The sequence below is a fragment of the Hyla sarda genome, chromosome 2, assembly GCF_029499605.1.
Source record: "Hyla sarda isolate aHylSar1 chromosome 2, aHylSar1.hap1, whole genome shotgun sequence".
NCBI lineage: Eukaryota > Metazoa > Chordata > Amphibia > Anura > Hylidae > Hyla > Hyla sarda.
The window spans coordinates 343372705-343394813 of NC_079190.1; the positions used below are offsets into that span (position 1 = coordinate 343372705).

General features: G+C 43.9%; 1 protein-coding gene across 6 annotated transcripts in view; it reads left to right on the forward strand.

Moving 5' to 3' along the window:
* The first annotated feature begins 86 nt into the window (after window positions 1–86).
* Window positions 87–22109, forward strand: part of KDM6A (lysine demethylase 6A) — a 176396-nt gene continuing 154373 nt past the window's right edge. For 3 of the 6 annotated variants that reach the window (XM_056558175.1, XM_056558180.1, XM_056558181.1), the window contains exons 1-2: window positions 87–598; window positions 786–849. In XM_056558175.1, coding sequence (XP_056414150.1) covers window positions 435–598; window positions 786–849 — 228 coding nt within the window. In that variant the 5' untranslated portion in view covers window positions 87–434. The remainder of the gene's footprint in view (window positions 599–785; window positions 850–22109) is intronic. The other 3 variants (XM_056558174.1, XM_056558176.1, XM_056558177.1) reach the window with 1 other exon arrangement.

The following is a 22109-nucleotide window of genomic DNA, read 5'->3' on the forward strand; positions in this document are numbered from 1 at the left end:
GTTCAGCGCCGGCACGCCAGTGGCTGCGTAAGGCGGGGCGAGGCGTGGTCTTTGGCAAGAGGAGAAAGTGGGCGGGGCGAGAGAAGATCGGCGGCGGCGGCGGGTTGCGAGTATACGTTGCCGAGCAGAGAAGTGCGTGTGTGCTGCGGGCTGACACCATTGCCACAAGTTTGTGCCGCGCATCCCGGGGCCTCCGCTCTCAGCGCACACACTATGTAAAACTACACAGAAAGCACAGTGTAAACAAGACATTACAGATGAGAGGTCTCCAGCATGAGGCGCCCCGCTAGCTCTGGGGGGATGTGGAGGTAGACGGGGGGAGTGCGCCCCACAATAAGGCGGTGTGTTTACACGGCCGGGCTCACGCACCCGCATCACTGACGCTTCTCTCCCGCTGCTCGCCGTGTGACTGCTGCCAGTGACGCTGCGTTTCCATGAAATCGTGCGGAGTGTCGCTCTCCGCCGCAGCTGTGCTCTCTGCTGCTGCCTCCCTCGGTGATGAGGAAAAGAAAATGGCGGCGGGAAAAGCGAGCGAGAGCGAGGAGGACTTCCCTAACCTGACGGCGGACGAGCGAGAAGCCCTGGCCGGGCTCGACAGGTTGGCGGCCTTCTTGTTTGCTCCCCCTTCCCTCTCCCGCACCCCGTGTGACCCTCTCCTTCCCCCGGGGTGGTGGTGGTGGCGGGGCGGCGGAGTTTGCTCGGTCTTTATTGTGATTTGTGTTGCTTTTTCTTCCCCCTCGGCTCGTCCGCCTTGCCCCGGGATAATGTGCCGTCTCCTGCTGCAGCCGACTCTATGGATTTCTGAAGCTTCATGAAGATGGCGCCAGAACGAAGGCCTTGCTTTCTAAGGTAAGCTGACTAGAGGTGGTGCCCCCTCGCTGGGGGGCGCTGTGCCGGCTCTCGTGCAGTTGCCTTTGTGTGGTCGGGTCGGGTAAACAATACGCATGCTGTGCTGTGGGGCACCCGGGGAGGTGTGTATGTGTGTGGGGCTCGGGCGGGGGCCGCTGCTGCCTGCTGTACTGTTCACACGGCGCTATTCTCATTATCCGAGTCAAAGTTGTCTGCGGCTTTTCGCCCTGTTGTACATCCCCCCTGTCATTTAGTTTAAGTAATGGCTGCTCTTCCCGGCCCAAGATGGCGGGACAGGGAAGAGAGAAGAGGGGAGGGGAGAGAAAGGGAGAAAGGAGTCACCAACAATCTAGTGCCTGTGGCTGCACGGTGAGGTGGACTGAGGGGAGACGGGCACCGGGACACACTGCATGCTGCACCGGGAAGGAACAAAGCTCGGGGGGGCGACACATGTCCTCACACTGACAGCGCCATGCAGCTCCCCCAAACTCCTTGGTGGGCCGGACATTTTAACCCTTTGTTTTCCATCCCATGACAGCCAGGACACCTAACTTTCCCCACAGCTGATCACCAACTTTACATGCTAAGAAAGGCTTGTCACCAGGGGCTGAGCTGCTGCAGCCCCCAATATGGCTGCACTTCCTGTTGTGATGTTTACAAAAATGGCCGCCACAGTGAAATGGGGGGTCTTTCTACGTTAAAAAAAATTTAGTTTTGTTGTCGCATATTATGGCTCCTTTTAATGTTTGGGTAGACCAGTCTTTTCCAAACGGCGCACCTTCCGCTTTTTGCAAAACTACAATTCCCAGCATGCCCGGACAGCCAACGGCTGTCCGGGCATGCTGGGAGTTGTAGTTTTGCAAAAAGCGGAAGGTGCGCCGTTTGGAAAAGACTGGGGTAGACCGTCGTCTTCAAGGTTGCATTGTGTGTGTATATACTTGGTGTAGCCTTCCTGTAGAAGTAGTTGCTGCAAATACTGAATGGGATAGGCATAAGGCTACTCTTTATATAAGAGAGGGCACTATGGATAGTACTCAGAATATTGGGCAGACTAGATGGACCAAATGCATGTACACTCCGTGGGAGAGATTTATCAAAATCTGTCCAGAGGACAAAAAAAGTTGCCCAGTTGTCCATAGCAACCAATCGGCTCCCTGCTTTCATTTTGAACAAGGCCTCCGCAAAATGAAAGAAGCGATCTGATTGGTTGCTATGGGCAACTGGACAACTTTTCCTCTGCGCAGGTTTTGATAAATCTCCCCGTATGTTCCTATGATCCTGAATGTCTATTCTTCAGACCCGAGCAGGTGGTTACAGTTCTCTCAGGCTGGGTTCACACCACGTTTTTGCAATAGGTTCCCCCGTGTCAGGTTTTTGATGAGAAAACAGATTCCTCAAAACCAGACTAAACTGTATCAAAACGTGTGTGTACAAATTTTAACCCGTATACGTTTTTTTTTTTTTTAAAGAAATGATGTCCGGTTGCATCTGTTTTTAAGGGGGGAAAAAACATGGTTTTTAACTTTTCACTCCATTATGAATAAAGTTTCACTTGTTTGTTTAAAATTCCAAGAAATAAACTTTCGGTGTCAAAAACCATGGGCCAGATTTATCATACTTTGCGAGAGAAAAACTGGAGTGATTTTCCCACAGCAACCAATCACAGCTCAGCTTTCACTTTACCAAAGCTTGTTAGCTGAGCTGTGATTGGTTGCTGTGGAAAAATAACTCCACTTCTTCTCTCACACAGTTTGATAAATCTGGGCCCATATGGTGCAAACCTAATGGAACTGTATGCACATACGGTTCCCATTGACTCCCATGTTGAAAAAAAACATACATGGTTTCCATATGGTTTTTCAACTGGGCCAAAAATCGTGGTAGGCTACGGTTTTTGGTACAGGAAAAAAATGGACACAACCGGATGCATTGTGTGACATATGGTTTTCAATGGAGAGTCAATGCATACGGTTTTCAATACGGTTCCGTACGGTTTTCACATTGAAAATGTCTATGGTAACTGTATTGCAAAAAACGTGGTGTGAACCCGGCCTGACACCATTGTAGATCTCATCCCTGCAGTATAGTGATGATTCTCCAGACTCCTAATCTCACCAGTGGACCACTAGCTCTGTCCCCCCTATAGCTGTACTATAAAGTGGATGCAGAATTGTACTAGCAGATTTGCAACCAAAGACAGTCTTTTTATTTATTTATTTTTATTTTTAAATCTTAAGCTTTTTTTGTAACAACTTCAGCAGGAGCCTTACTTGCACATGGCCCACGCATGCAGAGATGAGGAGTTTGGCTGTGGATAGTTGTCTATGCAGGAAATGTTTACTCAGGGGTATTAGGGCTTCACGTCACCACTAAAGTGTACCTGTCCTTTATACAGAAAGAAACATTTGACGTTTTAGTCATGTCAAAAGTTTTAATCAGTCAGGATCTCATTGCAGAGACCCTAAAGAGAGCTTTAGAGCAAGCTGGCAGAAGCATGAGATGGTGGCCGGCATTTATCATTGTAGGTGTAAGTGAAGCATTTTTCTACACCTTTTTTGTGTGCTGGTGATGTGCAGGAGCGCTACATTTATTAAATGGTCACAGAGCATTTGATACATTTTGCGCAGGTCACATTTTCAGAAATTTCTCTCTTCACATACACCAAAAAGCTAAGCTAAGTCTGGGCTGGTGCAATTTTAGAGACTTTTCAGTGGCTTTGCGCCTTTTAAAAAAAAATAGCAGTTGATAAATCCCTTCCATATCATGTGTATTGCCAGAATCAGTGGATTGCAACTCAAAATCAGCAGAAATGTGCAAATAAACCCTGCTTGTGCCTTTTTTGCGCCTTTTTTTTAGACACAAAAAACAGTCTATAGACTATGATAAATGTTGGCCAGTGAGCTTTACTCCCTGGCTCTGCACTTGCTTCTCCTGACTTGCTCTAATGATCCATGGGAGTCTTGGCACTAAGACCCTGGCACTATCAAAACTTTTTATAGATGGCAGTGTCTCGGTCACTATGCAGAGAAGATTTTAGGGCCCTTGTCGTGCTGTAAAATGTCGTACATGGTCTGACTTGTGGGGTCACTTGGATTTGCTTTCTTTTTTATTTTTTTTCTCTTTATCCCTCCTTGGGAAAATATACAGTTACCTTCATGGCACCATGGGCCCTTACTTAGTCTTAAAGGGAAATTGTTACGATGAAAATGCAGTCCAATCTGCAGGCATTATGCTATACAGCGGGAGGAGCTGAGCAGATTAATATATAGTTTTGTAGGAAAAATTCCAGAATATCATGTTATTATTGCTAATCTCTGCTCATTCTGGGCTAAGTAGTCGTGTGTGTGTGTGTGGTCCTAGTCGGTGACTGACAGCTCCCTAAACACAGATATGTCAATTGATCCGCCCACTTGATTACATATCTCAAAATGAGCAGAGTTTTTCATGAACAAATGCCAAGTTATCTTAATTTTTTCCCCACAAAACGATATATTAATCTTCTCAACTCCTCCAGCTCTATAACATGATGAGCATTAGACTCCATTTTTAATGTGATGGGTTCCTTACTTACCTGTCCTTGGCACCCTCCGGCCTCCATGTCTCTGGACGCAGGCAAGTGATGGTCCGCTTAGTCAATCACCAGCTGAGACAGGATGTCTGTGGCCGGCAATTGGCTGAGCTTGCCATCACTTGCCCACTTTCAAGAAGGTGGGGCCCATGCAGGAGATCACGGGGGCCCCTGCAAAACACACCGGTCAGTGACAGTTCACCTTAAAAAGCTTTTTTTTGCTAAAATGAGATGAGTAAGATTCCTTGTGGCCTTCATCTGATGTGATCTGAAAGTGTCCTCCTTTATGGAGGTATGTGGCCTTCTTTAATGTGATCAGGAAATTGGAAGAACTACCAGTTTCCTAAAATGACCATTTGTTAAAAAAAAAAAAACCTATAAGATCACGTCCAACAGTACTTTTAGCAGTACATGTATAGAACATCCATAGTCTGCCAAACATAATAGCTGTTTTGTATAATGGAAGTAGTACCTGTAGAGTAGCAGTCATTTTTTAAACTGGAGTTTTTTTGATCCCTCCTAAATGTACTGTAGCATGTTTGGAAAACCTAGATCTCTCACAATGGTTTGTACCCTTTATGGTCTGTTCACACGTACAGTATGCTGTGCAGACTTGATGCGCAGGATTTTCTGCTGCAGATTTCAATGTAAACTGACTGAAAACAGCTTAAAGGGGTACTCTGGTGAAAACCTTTTTTCTTTTAAATCAACTGGTGGCAGAAAGTTAAACATATTTGTAAATTACTTCTATTAAAATATCTTAATCCTTCCAGTACTTCTTAGCTGCTGAATGCTACAGAGGAAATTCCTTTCTTTTTGGAACACTGAAGACATCACGAGCACAATGCTCCCTGCTGACATCTCTGTCCATTTTAGCAACCATGCATAGCAGATGTATGCTATGGGCAGCATGGTGGCTCAGTGGTTAGCACTGCTGCCTTGCAGTGCTGGGGACTTGGGTTCTAATCCCACTAAAGACAACAATAAATAAAGCGTTATTATTATTATAATAACGTCAGCAGAGAGCACTGTGCTCGTGATGTCATCAGTGAGCATTCCAAAAAGAAAAGAATTTCCTCTGTAGTATTCAGCAGCTAAAAAGTACAGGAAGGATTAAGATTTTTTAATAGAAGTAATTTACAAATATGTTTAACTTTCTGCCACCAGTTGATTTAAAAGAAAAAAGGTTTTCACCGGAGTACCCCTTTAAAATCCTGTGCATCAAATCTGTGCAGAATACTGTACATGTGAATAGACCCTTGGGGAGAATTGTAGTTTACCAGCCCTAAGTCTAGTACAGCTGCCTTGAGCCTATGTCATTCACTGTGATGTCACATTGACCTAATTATTCCTTACAAGCCCCCATTGTTTACATTTGTAAAACAAAGATGTTTCCTATTACAAATATGTGTGGCTTATTGGGGGGGACTGTTTCCATGTCTCCCATAAAGTGTTATGAAGAGCAGTCTCCTTCCTCTGCAGTTTTTGGTGGGGGGGGGGGGGGGGGAGGAACCGGAGACTGATAAGACCACCAACAATAAAATGTTTATAGTATCAATGTTTGTTCTGGGAAAACTTTATTTGGTTGCTTTTTAGTGTTTATATGATGTGTGTTTTACAGCGCATCTAAATGTTCAGCTTAAATGGGCACTGTCAGATACAAAAACTTTTGATGTGTTGTAAAGCATGCAAAACCAATAGGTTTTGTAATTGCTTTCATTAGAAATTTTCAGTATTTCATACGAAAAAGCCAGTCAAACAACTACCCCCCCTGCCTGCTTGGACATATACTAGTCCTGCTGTGTCCATGCGTCATCACCTATGTCATGGACACACTTCCTTGATTGACAGGTGTGAGCGCAGGGCTCTCAGCTGGAGGAAATGTCCTCCCACTGTCAGCTTGTGTCCCGCTACTGTCAGTGAGGACAAGCTGGGAGTTGTAGTTTTGGTAATACTAGGGGAGATGTGAGCAGAGAGCATACTGAGGGAGGGGGCGGAGACCTGCACAATTAGGCCACGCCCCTCCCTTTGAGAGGAATTCAGACTAGTGAGCTAAATTAAAAGTGTAATAAAAAAATAAATAAAGGTGCTAGACACATAAAAATTAGATGTACATGGTCAGGATTAGATACTGAGTGATATATTAAAACATTTTTTTTTTTTTTTTTGGATCTGACGGGTACGCTTTAAGAAGATTTGGCATTGCATTGCCAGCATTTTTGCGCTCATTGTGAAAATGAGAGATATAAAACAATGAGCTCCAGCCTGTGACTTTCTAGCTGTTGCAGAACTACAGCTCCCAGCATTCCTGGGTGGTGGATGGCAGATTTGTGAAAGCCATGGGTTAGGCACAACTGATATATAATAGACTATACATCTGATTTCTGAGGTAGGCTCTGATGTGAGAATTACCATGCAGAAATGTATAATTCTGTAATACACACTGTGGTATTTTGTGTGGCATTTTGGGCAGTTAGAAGTGACTTTAATCACAGGATGTTTCCTGAATGATACAGATCAGTGGTTTAAATACTGTCCCTCACTCGTAGCAATTAATTTTTGTTAAATGGACAATGGGGGTCCATTACTTGCTTACATATAGAAGTAAAGATTCATTCCACTGTTTATAAGTTTGTGAAGTAGTAGCAAGTAGTAAAACATATACAAACGTTTTAGTTTTAAAAAGTGAATTAGGGCTGAACTATTTGTAAAATTATTGGTTTGATTTGTTGGATAAAAAAGGTGATTAGGGGACCAGGGAAGGGTTAAGGAGAGGAAGTGAGGACTGCATCTTAAGAGTTAAAGGGGTTATCCAGGAAAAAACTTTTTTTTTTATATATCAACTGGCTCCAGAAAGTTAAACAGATTTGTAAATTACTTCTATTAAGAAATCTTAATCCTTTCAGTACTTATGAGCTTCTGAAGTTGAGTTGTTCTTTTCTGTCTTAGTGCTCTCTGACACCTGTCTCAGGAACCGCCCAGTTTAGAAGCAAATCCCCATAGCAAACCTCTTCTACTCTGGGCAGTTACCGAGACAAGCAGAGATGTCAGCAGAGAGCACTGTTGTCAGACAGAAAACAACAACTCAACTTCAGCAGCTGATAATTATTGAAAGGATTAAGATTTTTTTAATAGAAGTAATTTACAAATCTGTTTAACTTTCTGAAGCCAGTTGATATATATACATTTTTTTTTCTGGAATACCCCTTTAAAGGGGTACTCCACACCCCTAGACATCTTATCCCCTATCCAAAGGATAGGGGATAAGATGTCAGATCACCGGGGTCGCGCTGCTGGGGACCCCCGGGATCTCGGCAGCAGCACCCACCTGTGTGGCTTCCACCTCACACCAGCAACGCTTGAGTCTTCGGATCACGACCACAATGGCGGACGAGCGTGATGTCACGACTCTGCCCCGTGTAACATCACGCCCCGCCCCCTCAATGCAAGTCTAAGGGAGGTCCGTCACGCTCCCTCCCATAGATTTGCATTGAGGGGGCGGGGCGTGACGTTACACAGGTGGGTGCTGCTGCCGAGATCCCGGGGGTCCCTAGCAGCGGGACCCCGGCGATCTGACATCTTATCCCCTATCCTTTGGATAGGGGATAAGATGTCTAGGGGTGCGGAGTACCCCTTTTAAAGGAAATCTGCAGCAAAAATAACTTATGCCCTATCCCAGCTTACGGACCCCCCTACGATCTCCTGCACGGGACCATGGCTCTGCCGCTGCTCTCCTATGCAAGGGGGCGTGTTGGCCCCAGCATGACTGCGGCTGACAAGCCTCCTCCATGTAGTTCTATGGGAGAGACGGGGATGCAGCGTTCGTGCCTCTCCGCCTCTCCTATAGAGCTTTATGAGGAGGGGGCGCGCCGTTGACCTCAGTGAGGTCGATGCTACGCGAATTAGCTGGCGCATAGCGCGGCAATGCCGGGGCCGTATTTGGGAGATCGTGAGGGGTCCCAGCAGTCGGACCCCCCCCTTGATCAGACACCTAACCCTCTATCCTGTGGATAGAGGATAAGTTATTGCTGCAGATGTCCTTTAACAGGGGGAAAAGAGAGGGGACAGCAGAGGTTAACCTGGCTGCAGGGGAGGAGAAGCAGTTCAGACCTTGGTGATGCATCAGGAAGATCAGTCACTGCACAGAGGATGAAGAACAGAGCTCCCTGGACAGGGGGGGCTCCCACAATGTCAGGACCATAGTCGTCTTGTGACTGGAGTCGCCTAGGGCAAGGAGGCGGCAACAGTTTCTGGAATGCACTTCAGGTTGCAGTCTCACTGCTGCAGGCAGGCCAGCAGCATCTTCAAAAATGCACTGGAGGATAAGGGGGATGAAATGGAGGGGGCATTTAGGGGGAAGACTGAGGGGCTAAAAGGCAGGGAAAGTAATAACAATAGTAGGAATACTGTTACTAGGCCACGTCCCCTAACGACTGAGGCCACACCCCCTAACAACCAATGAATCTATTTTGGAAATTGTCGACGACAATTTTCATTAGTGTCATGGGAAAAAAACGTATCCAGAGTTCGTGACACGCTGCTGTGAAGGAGATTGCAGTGGGCCTCAACGTTCGGACCCCCTGCGATCTAAAACTTATCCCCTATCCTTTTGGATAGGGGGTAATTTTTTTTTCCCATGATACTTCTCCTTTAACAATTTTTTATCGATAATATTGAGTTTCAGTCATAATAAGAATTAAAAAATTGTTTGAGTGGGCCAATAAAGTTATAAAGGACCTGTCAGCCCTCTCAAGTGTGGTGTTTTTTTTTATTTTTTGTTTTTTTTTAAATCACAATTTTGGAGCATCTTTTCTTAACCCCTGACTGCAGATACATGATTTTTTTTCAGTCTGTGATTTAATGGCTTTATTGTTGAGACAAGTTTTAAGGCATTCTAGAGTAACGTTGCATGCAAGTTTGTTCAGCTTTGGGGTAGGTGCTTAGCTGTTGGCCATGGAGCCACAAGGGAAGGCAGAAATAGGATTTTACCATTTCTGCCTTCCTGACTACTCTGTACCTAGCGCTGTTGTAAGTGCATTGCGATATGTCCCAAGATGTATACTACGGTTTTAGGTCCGGTCACAAAAGCGGATACGGGTCAAAAATGAGCCGACCGGTGTCACCGTTTGACTCCGGTCGGCTAATTAAAGTAAATGGAGTTCAGCGCTGGTCCGGCTGGGGTACGGGAGAGCCCGGTTTGCCCCTCCCCCAGCCGGCACCGTAATGTAAAAACGAAGTGTGAATGCAGCATATGAGAGAGATTTCTAATAACTATAGATGATAGATGCATGTAAATTAAATATACATGGTCAGGTTTTTTTGAGAGATCTGACAGGAATGATTTAACCACTTGGGGACCAAGGGCGTACAGGTACACAGTCACTCCCTGGTACTTAAGGACCAAGGGCGTACCTGTACGCCCGTGAAAATTTCGGTCCCCACCGCGGGGACCGGATGAGGGTGACTGCTGATATCTATCAGCAGACAACCGGTGCAAATGCCCTCTCTCTCCCCCCCCCCCCCCCCCCCCATGTTGGCAATCGCTGGTGAATTTGCCAGTCTTCAATGACCCGGTGTCCAAGACACCCACCATCCCCTGTAGGGATAGGAGTGAGGTGGCAGGGGTGCCACCCCTCCTATAACTGCTATTGGTTGTTCAGAAGCGACGACTAATAGCAGATTGGGGGTGGGGATAACGTTCGGTTCCCCAGCTCTGCCCACCCACTGTTGTCAGGGCAGAACGGGGGAACCGATGGGGACCGGCGCCGAAGGTCCACTTACCATCGGCAGCGGCGATCGGCGGCAGCAGAGGACGGCAATGCGGCTGCCTGGATCCTACGGAAGCCAGTGAGTTGCCTAGCAACATCTGGAGGGCTACAGTTTGGAGATCACTGTGCAGTTGTCACTAAACTGTGGCCCTTCAGATCTTGCAAAACTACAACTCCCAGCAAGCCCAAGCAGCAAACAGCTGCATGTTTTAGTTGCGTACCTCCAGCTGTTGCATAATTACATCTCCCAGCAGTTTTTATAATGGGGTAATTTGTGGCGTATTTCTAATATGAAGACCCTTCAAATCCACTTCAGAACTGAACTGGTCCCTGAAAAATTCAGACCTTGAAAATTTTGTGAAAAATTGGAAAATTGCTGCTGAACTTTGAAGCCCTCTGGTGTCTTCCAAAAGTAAAAACTCATCAATTTTATGATGCAAATATAGATTAGACATATTATATATGGGAATCAATATATCATTTATTTGAAATGTCTATTTTCCTTACAAGCAGAGAGCTTCAAAGTTAGAAAAATGAAAAATTTAAAAAATTTTCATCAAATTTTGAAATTTGCCACCAAGAAATGATTGTAACAATGGGGGTGATTCAAAGCTTGTGCAGAGGAAAAGTTAATTAGTTGTCCATAAAAACCAATCAGGTCTTTTCTTCATTTTTTAAGAGTCCTCTGGAAAAAGAAAAGAGGCAATTTGATTGGTTGCAATGGGCAACTGGTCAACTTTTCCTCTGCACAGGTCTTGATGAATTCCCCCAATGTTCTGAGTTTTGGTAGGTGGAACAAGTTATGTTAGTATGTATAGTTGTGAGAAAAAATTGCCTAGAATAGTTATGTCAATACAAATACAAGTGTTTACTAAAACTGAGAAGTCAGAGCCGACAGGTCATCATCTTTAAATTAAGTTATAATAGTTTGTATGTCAAAGCAATAACGTAGATGGTCGTCATTGAAGACGTTTACTTGGGATTTAAATTGGTTAAATTCACGTGTTTCTGCAGCAGAAATCTCAAAGTTCTGTAGATATTCCAGTGAATCTACACATGGCCTAGGCTTGTACTATAAGTAGTGGGGCCATTATGTCTCTTTTTCATGCAGAATACATATTAATAGTGAACATATCATGGATTATAAAATCATCGCCGCCTTCCTTATTCTGCTTGGATATATTTCTGTTGTATGTAAATGGGGATGTAAAATGCCCTAATTGCTTTAGCTGTATATGTCAACAGACTGTAAAATGTAGGCACCTAGGTTCTGACAAAATCCTGGACTTGTGAACATGTCCTTGTGCTGAATGTTTAAAGAGCACTAGGGGTTTACTGCTTGTATAGAGGCTAGTGGAGTGTATACTTGTCTAGTAATGACTATTCGCATACTTATGAAGATTCACTTTATTCAGTGTTAGCACAGTATCACAGATATATGGGCTTATCATGTAGTTCAGTGTTTTCCAAACAGTGTGCCTACAGCTTCGAACTGGAACTCCCAGAATAAGGCTGTCCTGGCTTGCTGGGAGTTGTAATTTTGAAACAGCCGGAGACACACTATTTATAAAAACACTGATGCAGGTTCATTCAGCTGAAATATTTCTACTGGCTCATTGTAAATTATTTTATTCATCTATGTTCTATGGTTTAATACTTATAAACACTACCACAAAGTATCAGTAAAATAAACTCTATCCTAATTATACAAGTGCAGATAAATGGGAATGTGGTGCCTGTTTAGCCTTACTAGCTGCTTGGCAAGTAGGATAGTTGAAGCTATATGGTATATAACTGCTTTATTACGGTGGTCGCTTTCTGTTTTCCTACTGTGTGCTTGATTGTGAAAAAAAAATGGTTTGGGACAAGGTATAACCTCAGTGCCAAGTGTATTAAAATAAGTATCATATAGTGACATTTATCTAGCAGTAATGTACAAAAATTGCTTTACTAGTCTTTCAGTGTAGAATGGCTACAACATGTTTTCCTCACTGTATCATTTACGGACGACCTTGTCTCCTACAGTCCCATATCCAGTAGGGGCATCAGCACTTTAGTATCACATATTTTACAGCACTGGCTCACCTGATGGATACTGGAGCTTATGAGGCATAGCAGGTTGCACTGTTGGATTGTGCACAATAAATGTTTTTCTATATGACTACAAAGTACCCTTTAATCTGGAGGGTTATGTTATGGGAAAATAGAAGTGTACCTTCTTTTACTATATATCTAACACTATGTATCAAATGCTTTTATTATGTATCTAATTAGGGATCGACTGATATTGATTTTTTAGAACAGATACCTATAACCTGTGAACTTTCAGGCAGATAGCCGCTAATTTATACTGATATTCCGTGCATTTAAATTTTTGGGCATTTTAAAGCGGGGCCCTGTACACCGAGGACAAGCAGGGCCCTGTACACCGAGGGGACTTTTAGGAGGAATCATTTGATTCCTCATACAGATCAATGGGGTTACATATAATCCCATTGATCTGTGTGCTCTGTGTTTTATTGATAAAGCTTGGTCCTGCCGGGCTTTATCATTCTGAGCACCGGGACCAGCACAGCAGGAGAGGTAAGCCCTCAGGCTACCTCAGCAGTGGATCGTCCCCACCCAATCGTGCTGGTCGATCCACCCCTCTCGACTACCGGGGACGGGATACAGGCACCTTTAGACGCCGCTGTCAACCTTGACAGCGGCGATCTAAAGGGTTAATAGCCGGCCGCGGCGATCGCTACATGTCTGCTATTAACACCGGCCCCCAGCTACAGGAATCAGCTGGGGGCCGGCAGGTATGACACGGGCTCGAGTCGGGAGCCCGTGTCATACGCCATTAACGGCCATTGGACGAGCATAGACGTCCATGTTCTTTATCGGGTTAAAACAGACATTCCACAACCTGTACAGGGTCCACTGTGATTGACAAAGCATTTTAAATATCTCATAAGCTACAAGTAAACTCTAGCCCATCGGGCAATGTTTGTGAAAAGGTAATAAAAAGAACGGACATCCCATTGTGGGTATGGGTCTCTCTACCTTTCTTGGAATGTAAGGATTCCCATCCTTGTAAATCGATGTATTCGTAATAAACTACCTTAACAACTGGATACTTGGGTGTTGACTGATCTTAGGAGAATGGAAAGTCCTAACGTGTTATAGGTTATATCCCTAGTCAGTCCCCTATATCAGTCATGCAGATCGGTGCAGAGCTTGAGACGGTGAACTATGCATCTATATTATAGGACTGCTGAACTGCAAGCATAGACATGTACAGCTTTAGACTGCAAAAGACCAAACATAATTTTCAAGTGACTGTATGTGTTGTTTCACAAATGCAAACAGTTTGTGGGACTGATAAAATATAGTCATTAATAGACAAAATTTGGCCTGCCTTTACCTTTAACCCCTTAAGGACTGAGCCCTTTTTTGCAATTCTGACCACTATCACTTTATGCATTAATAACTCTGGGATGCATTTACCGATTATTCTGATTCAGAGAGAGTTTTTTGGTGACATATTCTACTTTAACAAGTGGTAAGTTTTTGTCGTTACTTGCAACCTTTCTTGGTGAAAAATCCCAAAATGTCATAAAAATTTAGAAAATTTTCAATTTTTCTAACTTTGAAACTCTCTGCTTGTGAGGAAAATGGATATTCTGAATAAATAAATAAAATATTGATTCACAAATACAATATGTCTACTTTATATTGGCATCAAAAAGTTGACATGTTTTTACTTTTGGAAGACATCAGAGGGCTTCAAAGTTCAGCAGCAATTTTCAAATTTTCAAAAAATTTTCAAAATCTGAATTTTTCAGGGACCAGTTCAGTTTTGAAGTGGATTTGAGGGGTCTTCATATTAGAAATACCCCATAAATGACCCCATTATAAAAACTGCACACCCAAAGTATTCAAAATGACATTCAGAAAGTGTGTTAACCCTTAAGGTGTTTCATAGGAATAGCAGCAAAATGAAGGAGAAAATTCAAAATCTTCCCCCCAAAAATTCAAAAAGCTCCCCAAAATTTGTAACCCAATTTCTCTCGAGTAAGGAAATACCTCATGGGTGGATGTCAAGAGCTCTGTGGGTGCACTACGAGGCTCAGAAGAGAAGGAGCGACAATGGGATTTTGGAGAGTAAGTTTTTCTGAAATGGTTTTTGGGGGGCATGTCACATTTAGGAAGCCCCTATGGTGCCAGAACAGCAAAAAAAAAAAAAACCTACATGGCATACTATTTTGGAAACTATACCCCTCAAGGAACGTAACAAGGGGTCTGCTGAGCCTTAACACCCCACAGGTGTTTGACGACTTTTCGTTAAAGTCTGATGTGTAATTTGATTTTTATTTTTTTTCACTAAAATGCTGGTTTTCCCCCAAATTTTACATTTTTTGCAAGGGGTTATAGGAGAAAATACCTCCCAAAATTTGTAACCCAATCTCTTCTGAGTATGGAAATATCCCATGTGTGGACGTCAGGTGCGCTGTGGGCACGCTGCAATGCTCAGAAGAGAAGAAGTCACATCTGGCTTTTGGAAAGCAAATTTTGCTGAAATGGTTTTTGGGGGGCATGTCGCATTTAGGAAGCCCCTATGGTGCCAGAACAGTAAAAAAAAAAAAAAAAAAACATGGCATACTATTCTTGAAACTACACCCCTCAAGGAATGTAAAAAGGGGTACAATGAGCCTTAACACCCCACAGGTGTTTGCCAAATTTCCGCTAAAGTTGGACAGGAAAATTAAATTATTTTTTTTTTTTCACAAAAATGCAGTTACCCCAAATTTTTCATTTTCACAAGGGGTAATTGGAACCCCATTTCTTCTGAATATGGAAATACCCCATATGTGGATGTAAAGTGCTCTGCGGGCAAACTACAATGCTCAAAAGAGAAGGAGAGACATTGGGTGTTTGGTGAGAGAATTTGGTTGGAATAGAAGTGGGGGGCCATATGCGTTTACGAAGCCCCCCCGTGGTGCCAGAACAGTGGACCCCCCCCCCCCACAAGTGACCCCATTTTGGAAACCACCCCTCTCAGAATTTAATAAGGGGTGCAGTGAACATTTACACCCCACTGGCGTTTGACAGATCTTTGGAACAGTGGGCTGTGCAAATGAAAAATTACATTTTTCATTTTCACGGACCACTGTTCCAAAAATCTGTCAGACACCTGTGGGGTGTAAATGTTCACTGCACCCCTTATTAAATTCTGTGAGGGGTGTAGTAGACTAACATGGCCTTCAATTTCGGATACATTCTCTCTCCAAAATCCCAATGGCATTCCTTCTCTTCTGAGCATTTTATTGCACCCGCAGAGCACTTTACATCCACATATGGGGTATGTTCTTACTCAGAAGAAATGGGGTTACAAATTTTGGGGGGCTTTTTTTCCTATTCTCCCTTGTGAAAATGAAAAATGTAGGGTAACACCAGCATTTTTGTGAAAATTCTTTTTTTCATTTTCGCATCCAACTTTAACGAAAATTTACCAAACATCTGTCGGGTGCTAAGGCTCACTATACCCCTTGTTACATTCCGTGAGAGTTGTAGTTTCCAAAATGTGGTCACATCTGGGTGTTTATTATTTTGCGTTTGTCAGAACCGCTGTAAAATCAGCCACCCCTGTGCAAATCACCCACTCCTGAGCCTTGATGTGCGCCTGCAGAGCACTTCATATGTGCTTCCACATATTGGGGTATTTCCGTATTCAGGAGAAATTGTATTACAAATTTTGGGAGTCTTTTTTTCTTTTTACCGCTTGTGAAAATTTAAAAGTATGGGGCAACACCAGCATGTTAGTGTAACATTTATTTTTTTAATTTTTTTTACACTAACATGCTGGTGTAGACCCCAACTTTACCTTTTCATAAGGGGCAAAAGGAGAAAAAGCCCCCCAAAATTTGTAGTGCAATTTCTCCCGAGTACGGAAATACCCTGTATGTGGCCCTAAACTGTTTCCTTGAAATACGACATGGCTCCTAAGTGAGAGAACGCCATGTGCATTTGAGGCCCAAATTGGGGATTTGAATGCGCCACAAAAATACCCCACAGCAGTGTTTCCCAAACAGGGTTGTCTCCAGCTGTTGCAAAACTACCAGCATTCCTGGACAGTCAGTGGCTGTCCGGCAATACTGGGAGTTGTTGTTTTTCAACAGCTGGATTCTCTGTTTTGGAAACAGTGCTGTACAAGACGTTTATTTTTTATTTTTATTTATGTAGGGTTATGTGTATATGTAGTGTTTTACTTTTAATTTTATGTAAGTGTAGTGTAGTGTTTTTAGGATACATTCACACGGTTGGGTTTAGAGTGAGTTTGAGCTGTGGCGGAAAATTTGTCGCATCTCAAACTTGAAGCAGAACTCGCTAGTACATTCACATGGGGGGTGGGGTGCAAAACTACAACTCCCACCAAGCAATGACAGACCATACATTCTGGGAATTGTAGTTATGCAACAGCTTGAGGCACATTGGTTGCGAAACACTGAGCGCTTGTTACTTAACTCAGTGTTTCGCAACTAGTGTGAGCTGTTGCAAGACAACTCCCAGCATTTACAGACTCTCAGTGCATGCTGGGAGTTGTATATTTGCAACAGCCGGAGGCACGCTGGTTGCGAAACACTGAGTTAGGTAACAAACTCTTTTTCACAACCAATGTGTCTCCAGCTGTTGCAAAACTGCAACAGTCAGCATGCATTGACAGCCGAAGGGCATGCTGAGAGTTGTAGTTTTGCAACAGCTGGAGGCACACTGCTACAACTCCCAGCATGCCCTTTGGTAGTCTGTGCATGCTGGGAGTTGTAGTTATGCAACAGTGAATGCACGCTTTTTTTTATAGAAAAAATGTGCCTCCAGCTGTTGCAAAATTACAACCCCCAGCATGCACAGACTACCTTCCTTTTTTTCCAGGTCACCAGAGATCCGACTGACCCGGAATAGCGGAAAATCGCAGGTCTGAATTGATGCGCGATTTGCCGCTATCGCAGACATTTGAGGGGGGGGGGGCTCTGGGCGATATGCCGGGATGGCTGCATATATATATATATATATATATATATATATATATATATATATATACACACACACACACACATATACACATATCTATATAGATATCCATATATCTAATAGATAGCAACAGTCATACTGTTCCGTTCACCGTGTCTGGAGACGAGGTGATCCAGGAAAGCTGCATTGTAAATGTACGACGATGTGCACTTAGTACTTCTAAGCAGCGCCGTACATTTACGGTGCATGTCCTCAAGGGGTTAAGGCATACGGCAGCAGTATATGTTGTAATACATATTCTACACCCTAGAGGACATGCAATGTACATGGATGTTGCTGTGCCCTGGTACTTGGCACACAGCGTCGTACATGAATCCGTGAACGTCTCTCCTGTGATCAGAACAAGTTGGCTGCTGGCCTCATAAATAATCGGCGATCACACCGATTACGGTATCTAAAACATTAGAGTGGCTTAGCTGCCATCCACTGGTAAGAAAAAAAATAGAGTCCAAAATTGTTGAGTTTGCGTCTCATCCCTGAAAAAACAGTAATAAAAAAGTGCAAAATGCAAAAGTGACACCGATAAAAACTACTGATCACAAGGGCAAAAAATAAGCCTTTAAACATCCTCGTAAAAAAAAAAAAAAAATTATTGGAGGTTAGAATAGGAAAATTTAACACCTTAAGGACTTAATTTTATTTTTTGCACTTTAGTTTTTTTCTTCCTCCCCTTCTAAAAATCATAACTTGTTCAATTTTGCACCTACAAACCCACATAAGGGCTTGTTTTTTTGCGTCAATTGTGCTTTGTAATGATATTGCTTATTTTATAACATACAGGTGAAACTCGAAAAATTAGAATATCGTGCAAAAGTTCATTGTATTTCATTAATGCAATTTAAAAGGAAAGGAAGCATGAAGTGCTCCAAAATCTCCTGGTAGACGGATGTGTTGACCCTGGACCAACACCAGCAGATGATCTGGCTTTGGAGGTTTTCATGAGCTTTAAGCCATAATCATCACAATTATGACAAATCGCTGCTTGACCTATCTTGATTTACATGTAATGAGTCTCTCATATAATAGTTTCACCTTTTAAGTTGCATTACTGAAATAAATGAACTTTGCACGATATTCAAATTTTTCAAGTTTTACCTGTAATCTGCAGTGAAACAAAAAAAAAACATATTTTTTTGTTTTGCTACTTTTGGGGGCTTCCGTTTCTACGCAGTAGGGATCGACTGATTATCGGTTTGGCCAATATTATCGGCCGATATTCACAATTGTGGACGTTATCTGTATCGGCAATTACCTTGCCGATAATCCGGTAATGCCCCAACCCCCGCACCGCGCCGCACCCCCACCGCCCCGGGGTCCACGCTATTTCTGGCTCCTGCGCCGTCCTGTGTTATGCTGTGCGCTGCGCAATCAATGACGAGTGACGTCCTCAACGCAACTTCACCTTCATTGCGCACAGTGACAGCTCAGGAGGACGGCGTTGGAGACAGAAGTAGAGCGGACCCCGGGCACAGGTAATTATAAAACCGGGAATGGGGGAGGCAATGGGGCAGCGGTGGCGGTCTCTGGCCGGAGTGGTGCGGTGGTGGTGATAGGGCTCAGGACCCTAGGACAGGCAGGGGTAGAGAAGCGGGCGGCGGTCTCTGGCACCGCAAAAGCCGCCGCAGTTCATTGATTTAAAGCGCCCGCTTTAAATCAATGATCTGCAGCGGTGTCGCCGGGGGGGGGGGGGGGGGGGGGGGTCGTGGGGGGAATAAATAGCTGTTAACTTATACCGGAATAACGGTATAAGTTTTCGGCTGTCGGCCCTGACCTCCACAGAGCATCGATATCGGCCCTAAAAAAACTATATCAGTCGGTCCCTACTACGCAGTGCACGTTTCGGTAAAATTGATACCTTTTCTTTATTCTGTAGTTCCATAGGGTTACAGGGATACCTAAGTTATGTAGGTTTTATTTTATTTTACTACTTTAAAAAATTTGAACTACATGCACCAATAGTTGTATATTTAAAATTGTCATCTTCTGACCTCTATATATTTTTATTTTTCCGTATATGGGGGCTAATTTTTTGCACCTTGGCCTGTAGTTCTTATCGGTATCATTTTTATTTTGATGGGAATCTTTGATCGCTTTTTTTTGGGGGGGTATATGAAGTGACCAAAAATGCTTTGGTATTTTTTTTACATGTATAATTTAATAGTTCAGACATTTACGCACATGGCGGTACCACAAATGATTTTTATTTTTTATTACATTATTTTATTTAATAAATGGGAAATGGGGGGGGGGGGGTTATTCAAACTTTTATTAGGGGAGGCACTTACTCACAAACTTTTTTTTTTTTTTTTTTTTATTACACTTTTTTTTTTTTTATCACCCCCATTTGGGGCCCATACAATGCAATCTTTTGATTGCATAAACTGCTCAATGCTATGCCATAGCATAGCATTGATCAGTGTTATTGGTGCTCTGCTGCTCCAGCCTGCATGGCTCTAGCTAGGAGCAGCAGAGGACTGTTCAGTTGGTGAAGAGGCAGGTAAGGACCCTCCTGTCGTCCTCAGCTGATCAGGGCATTGAGGTTTAATCATGATGGTCCTGATCAGCTCCGCTTAGCGGCCGGGATGGTTTCACTTTTGTTTTAGACACCACAATCAACCTTGATCGCTTCGTCTAACGAATTAATGCTTGGCATCGACTCGATCGGTGATGCCTGGCATTGACACTGGGTCCTGGCTGCTGATAGCAGTCAGCACACACTGGGTTTAAAGCGTGCTCAGCTGGCGAGCACACTTTAATCCCTGGTAATGGGACCAGTGCATACAGGTACGCCCGGCATCCTTAACAGGTTAAGGCTGGGTTAACCCCACATTTATGCAATAAAGTTCCTGTATCAGGTTTTTGATAAAATAAAAAAAAAAACGGATTCCTCAAAACCTGACTAAACTGTATCAAAACGTGTGTACAAATTTTAATCCGTATTTGGTTGAAAAATGTACGGTTGCATCCGTTTTTTTAAAGAAAAAAAACTATGTTTTTAACTTTTCACACCATTATGAATAAAGTTTTACTTGTTTGATTAAAAGAAAAAGTGTGCAAAGTCAAAAACCGTATGGTGAAAACAGGATGGAACCGTACGCACATATGCTTCTGTACGGTTCCCAAACGTTTCAATATGGTTTTTCACCCGGACAAAAAAACCGTGGTAGGCTACGGTTTTGGGTACGGGAAAAAGCTGTCAAAACCGTACAGGATGCAAAACGAATACAACAGGATGCATTGTTTGTTTGGCGGACGGTCTTCAATGGAGAGTCAATGCATACGGTTTTTAATATGGTTCCATATGGTTTTCACATTGAAAACGTATATGGAAAATGCATTGCAAAAACGTGGTGTGAACCCAGCCTAAAATTGTTTATAAGCAGGACAATAATAGACAAGCGTGTAATCAGAGGTATTATTTTAATCGTGCAATAGTGAAAAGATATAGCTACCAGCACTACTGTAATAACGTAACTAAGTGAGCAACAGGTGAGCTGAATGAAGCACAAATCCTACACGGGTGCTACGTCCAGAAATGAACAATTCCATATATCCAAACCAGAAGAAAGGTAGACGGCACTCACCAGGAATGTAGCTTCAACTTCCTTTATTTTTCTCAGATCAGGAGTGCGGTGTCAGGCAGGTATCATGGCGGAGACGCCGGGGACCAACCTGCCGAATGAAGATTACATGCCCCCCCACAAAAAAAGTAGCTAAATTTTGGTTGCCTTTTCAGCTTCCCCCACTACTGTTTTTTTGTTAAGCCATACATTTTAAGGTACAATGAAAGGTGTCATTACAAATATCAATTGGTCACACGCAAAACAAGCCCTCATATGGGTCTGTGGATTGAAAAATAAAAGCTGTTGCTCTTTAACCCCTTAAGGACTCATGACGTACTGCAACGTCATGAGTCCGCTCCCGATCTATAACGCGGGCCACAGCGTGGCCCCGCGTCATAGCTGGTCGGGCCCGGCCTAACAACGGCCGGGACCCGTGGCTAATAGCGCGCGGCATTGATCGCGGTGCCGCGTGCTATTAACTCTTTAGAAGCGGCGTTCAAAGTTGAACACCTCGTCGAAAGTGAAAGTATGCCGGTTAGGTCAGGGAGCTGTTCGGGATAGCCGCGGTGAAATCGCGGCATCCCGAACAGCTTACAGGACAGCAGGAGGGTCCCTACCCGCCTCCTCGCTGTCTGGTCGCCGAATGACTGCTCAGTGCCTGAGATCCAAGCATGAGCAGTCAAGTGACAGAATCATCGATCACTGGTTTCCTATGAGAAATCAGTGATCAATGTAATAGATCAGTGTGTGCAGAGTTATGATTTTTTTAAAGGTAAGGAGGAAAAAACTAAAATGGAAAAACGATGAGTCCTTAAGGGGTTAACCCCTTGCCGCAGAACAACTGATATACCCGTCGCTGCGGCACGTGAGGGTTATGAAGCGAGCTCAAGAGCGGGGCTCGCATCATACCAGCACGGTCCCGGCTGCTATCAGCAGCCAGGACCACTGGCTAATGCCGGACATTGCCGTTCCGGCAGATGTCCGGCATTAACTCTTTAGACGCAGCGATCGCCGTGTCTAAAAGTGAAAGTGAAAGCTTCCCGGCAGCTCAGTCGGGCTCCCATAGGGGGCTATAACACTGCACACACACTGATATTTTACACAGATCACTGCAAGGCCATAGCTTTGCATTGATCAGTGTTATTGGCGGTTGATTTCTCAAGCCAGGATTTCAGGCTTGCAGCAATCAATCGCCGTTCGGACACTCAGGATGCAGGTAAGCCACCCTCCTGCTGCATCCTAGCTGATCGGGACAACGCGATTTCATCGCGATGTCCCGATCAGCCCGAC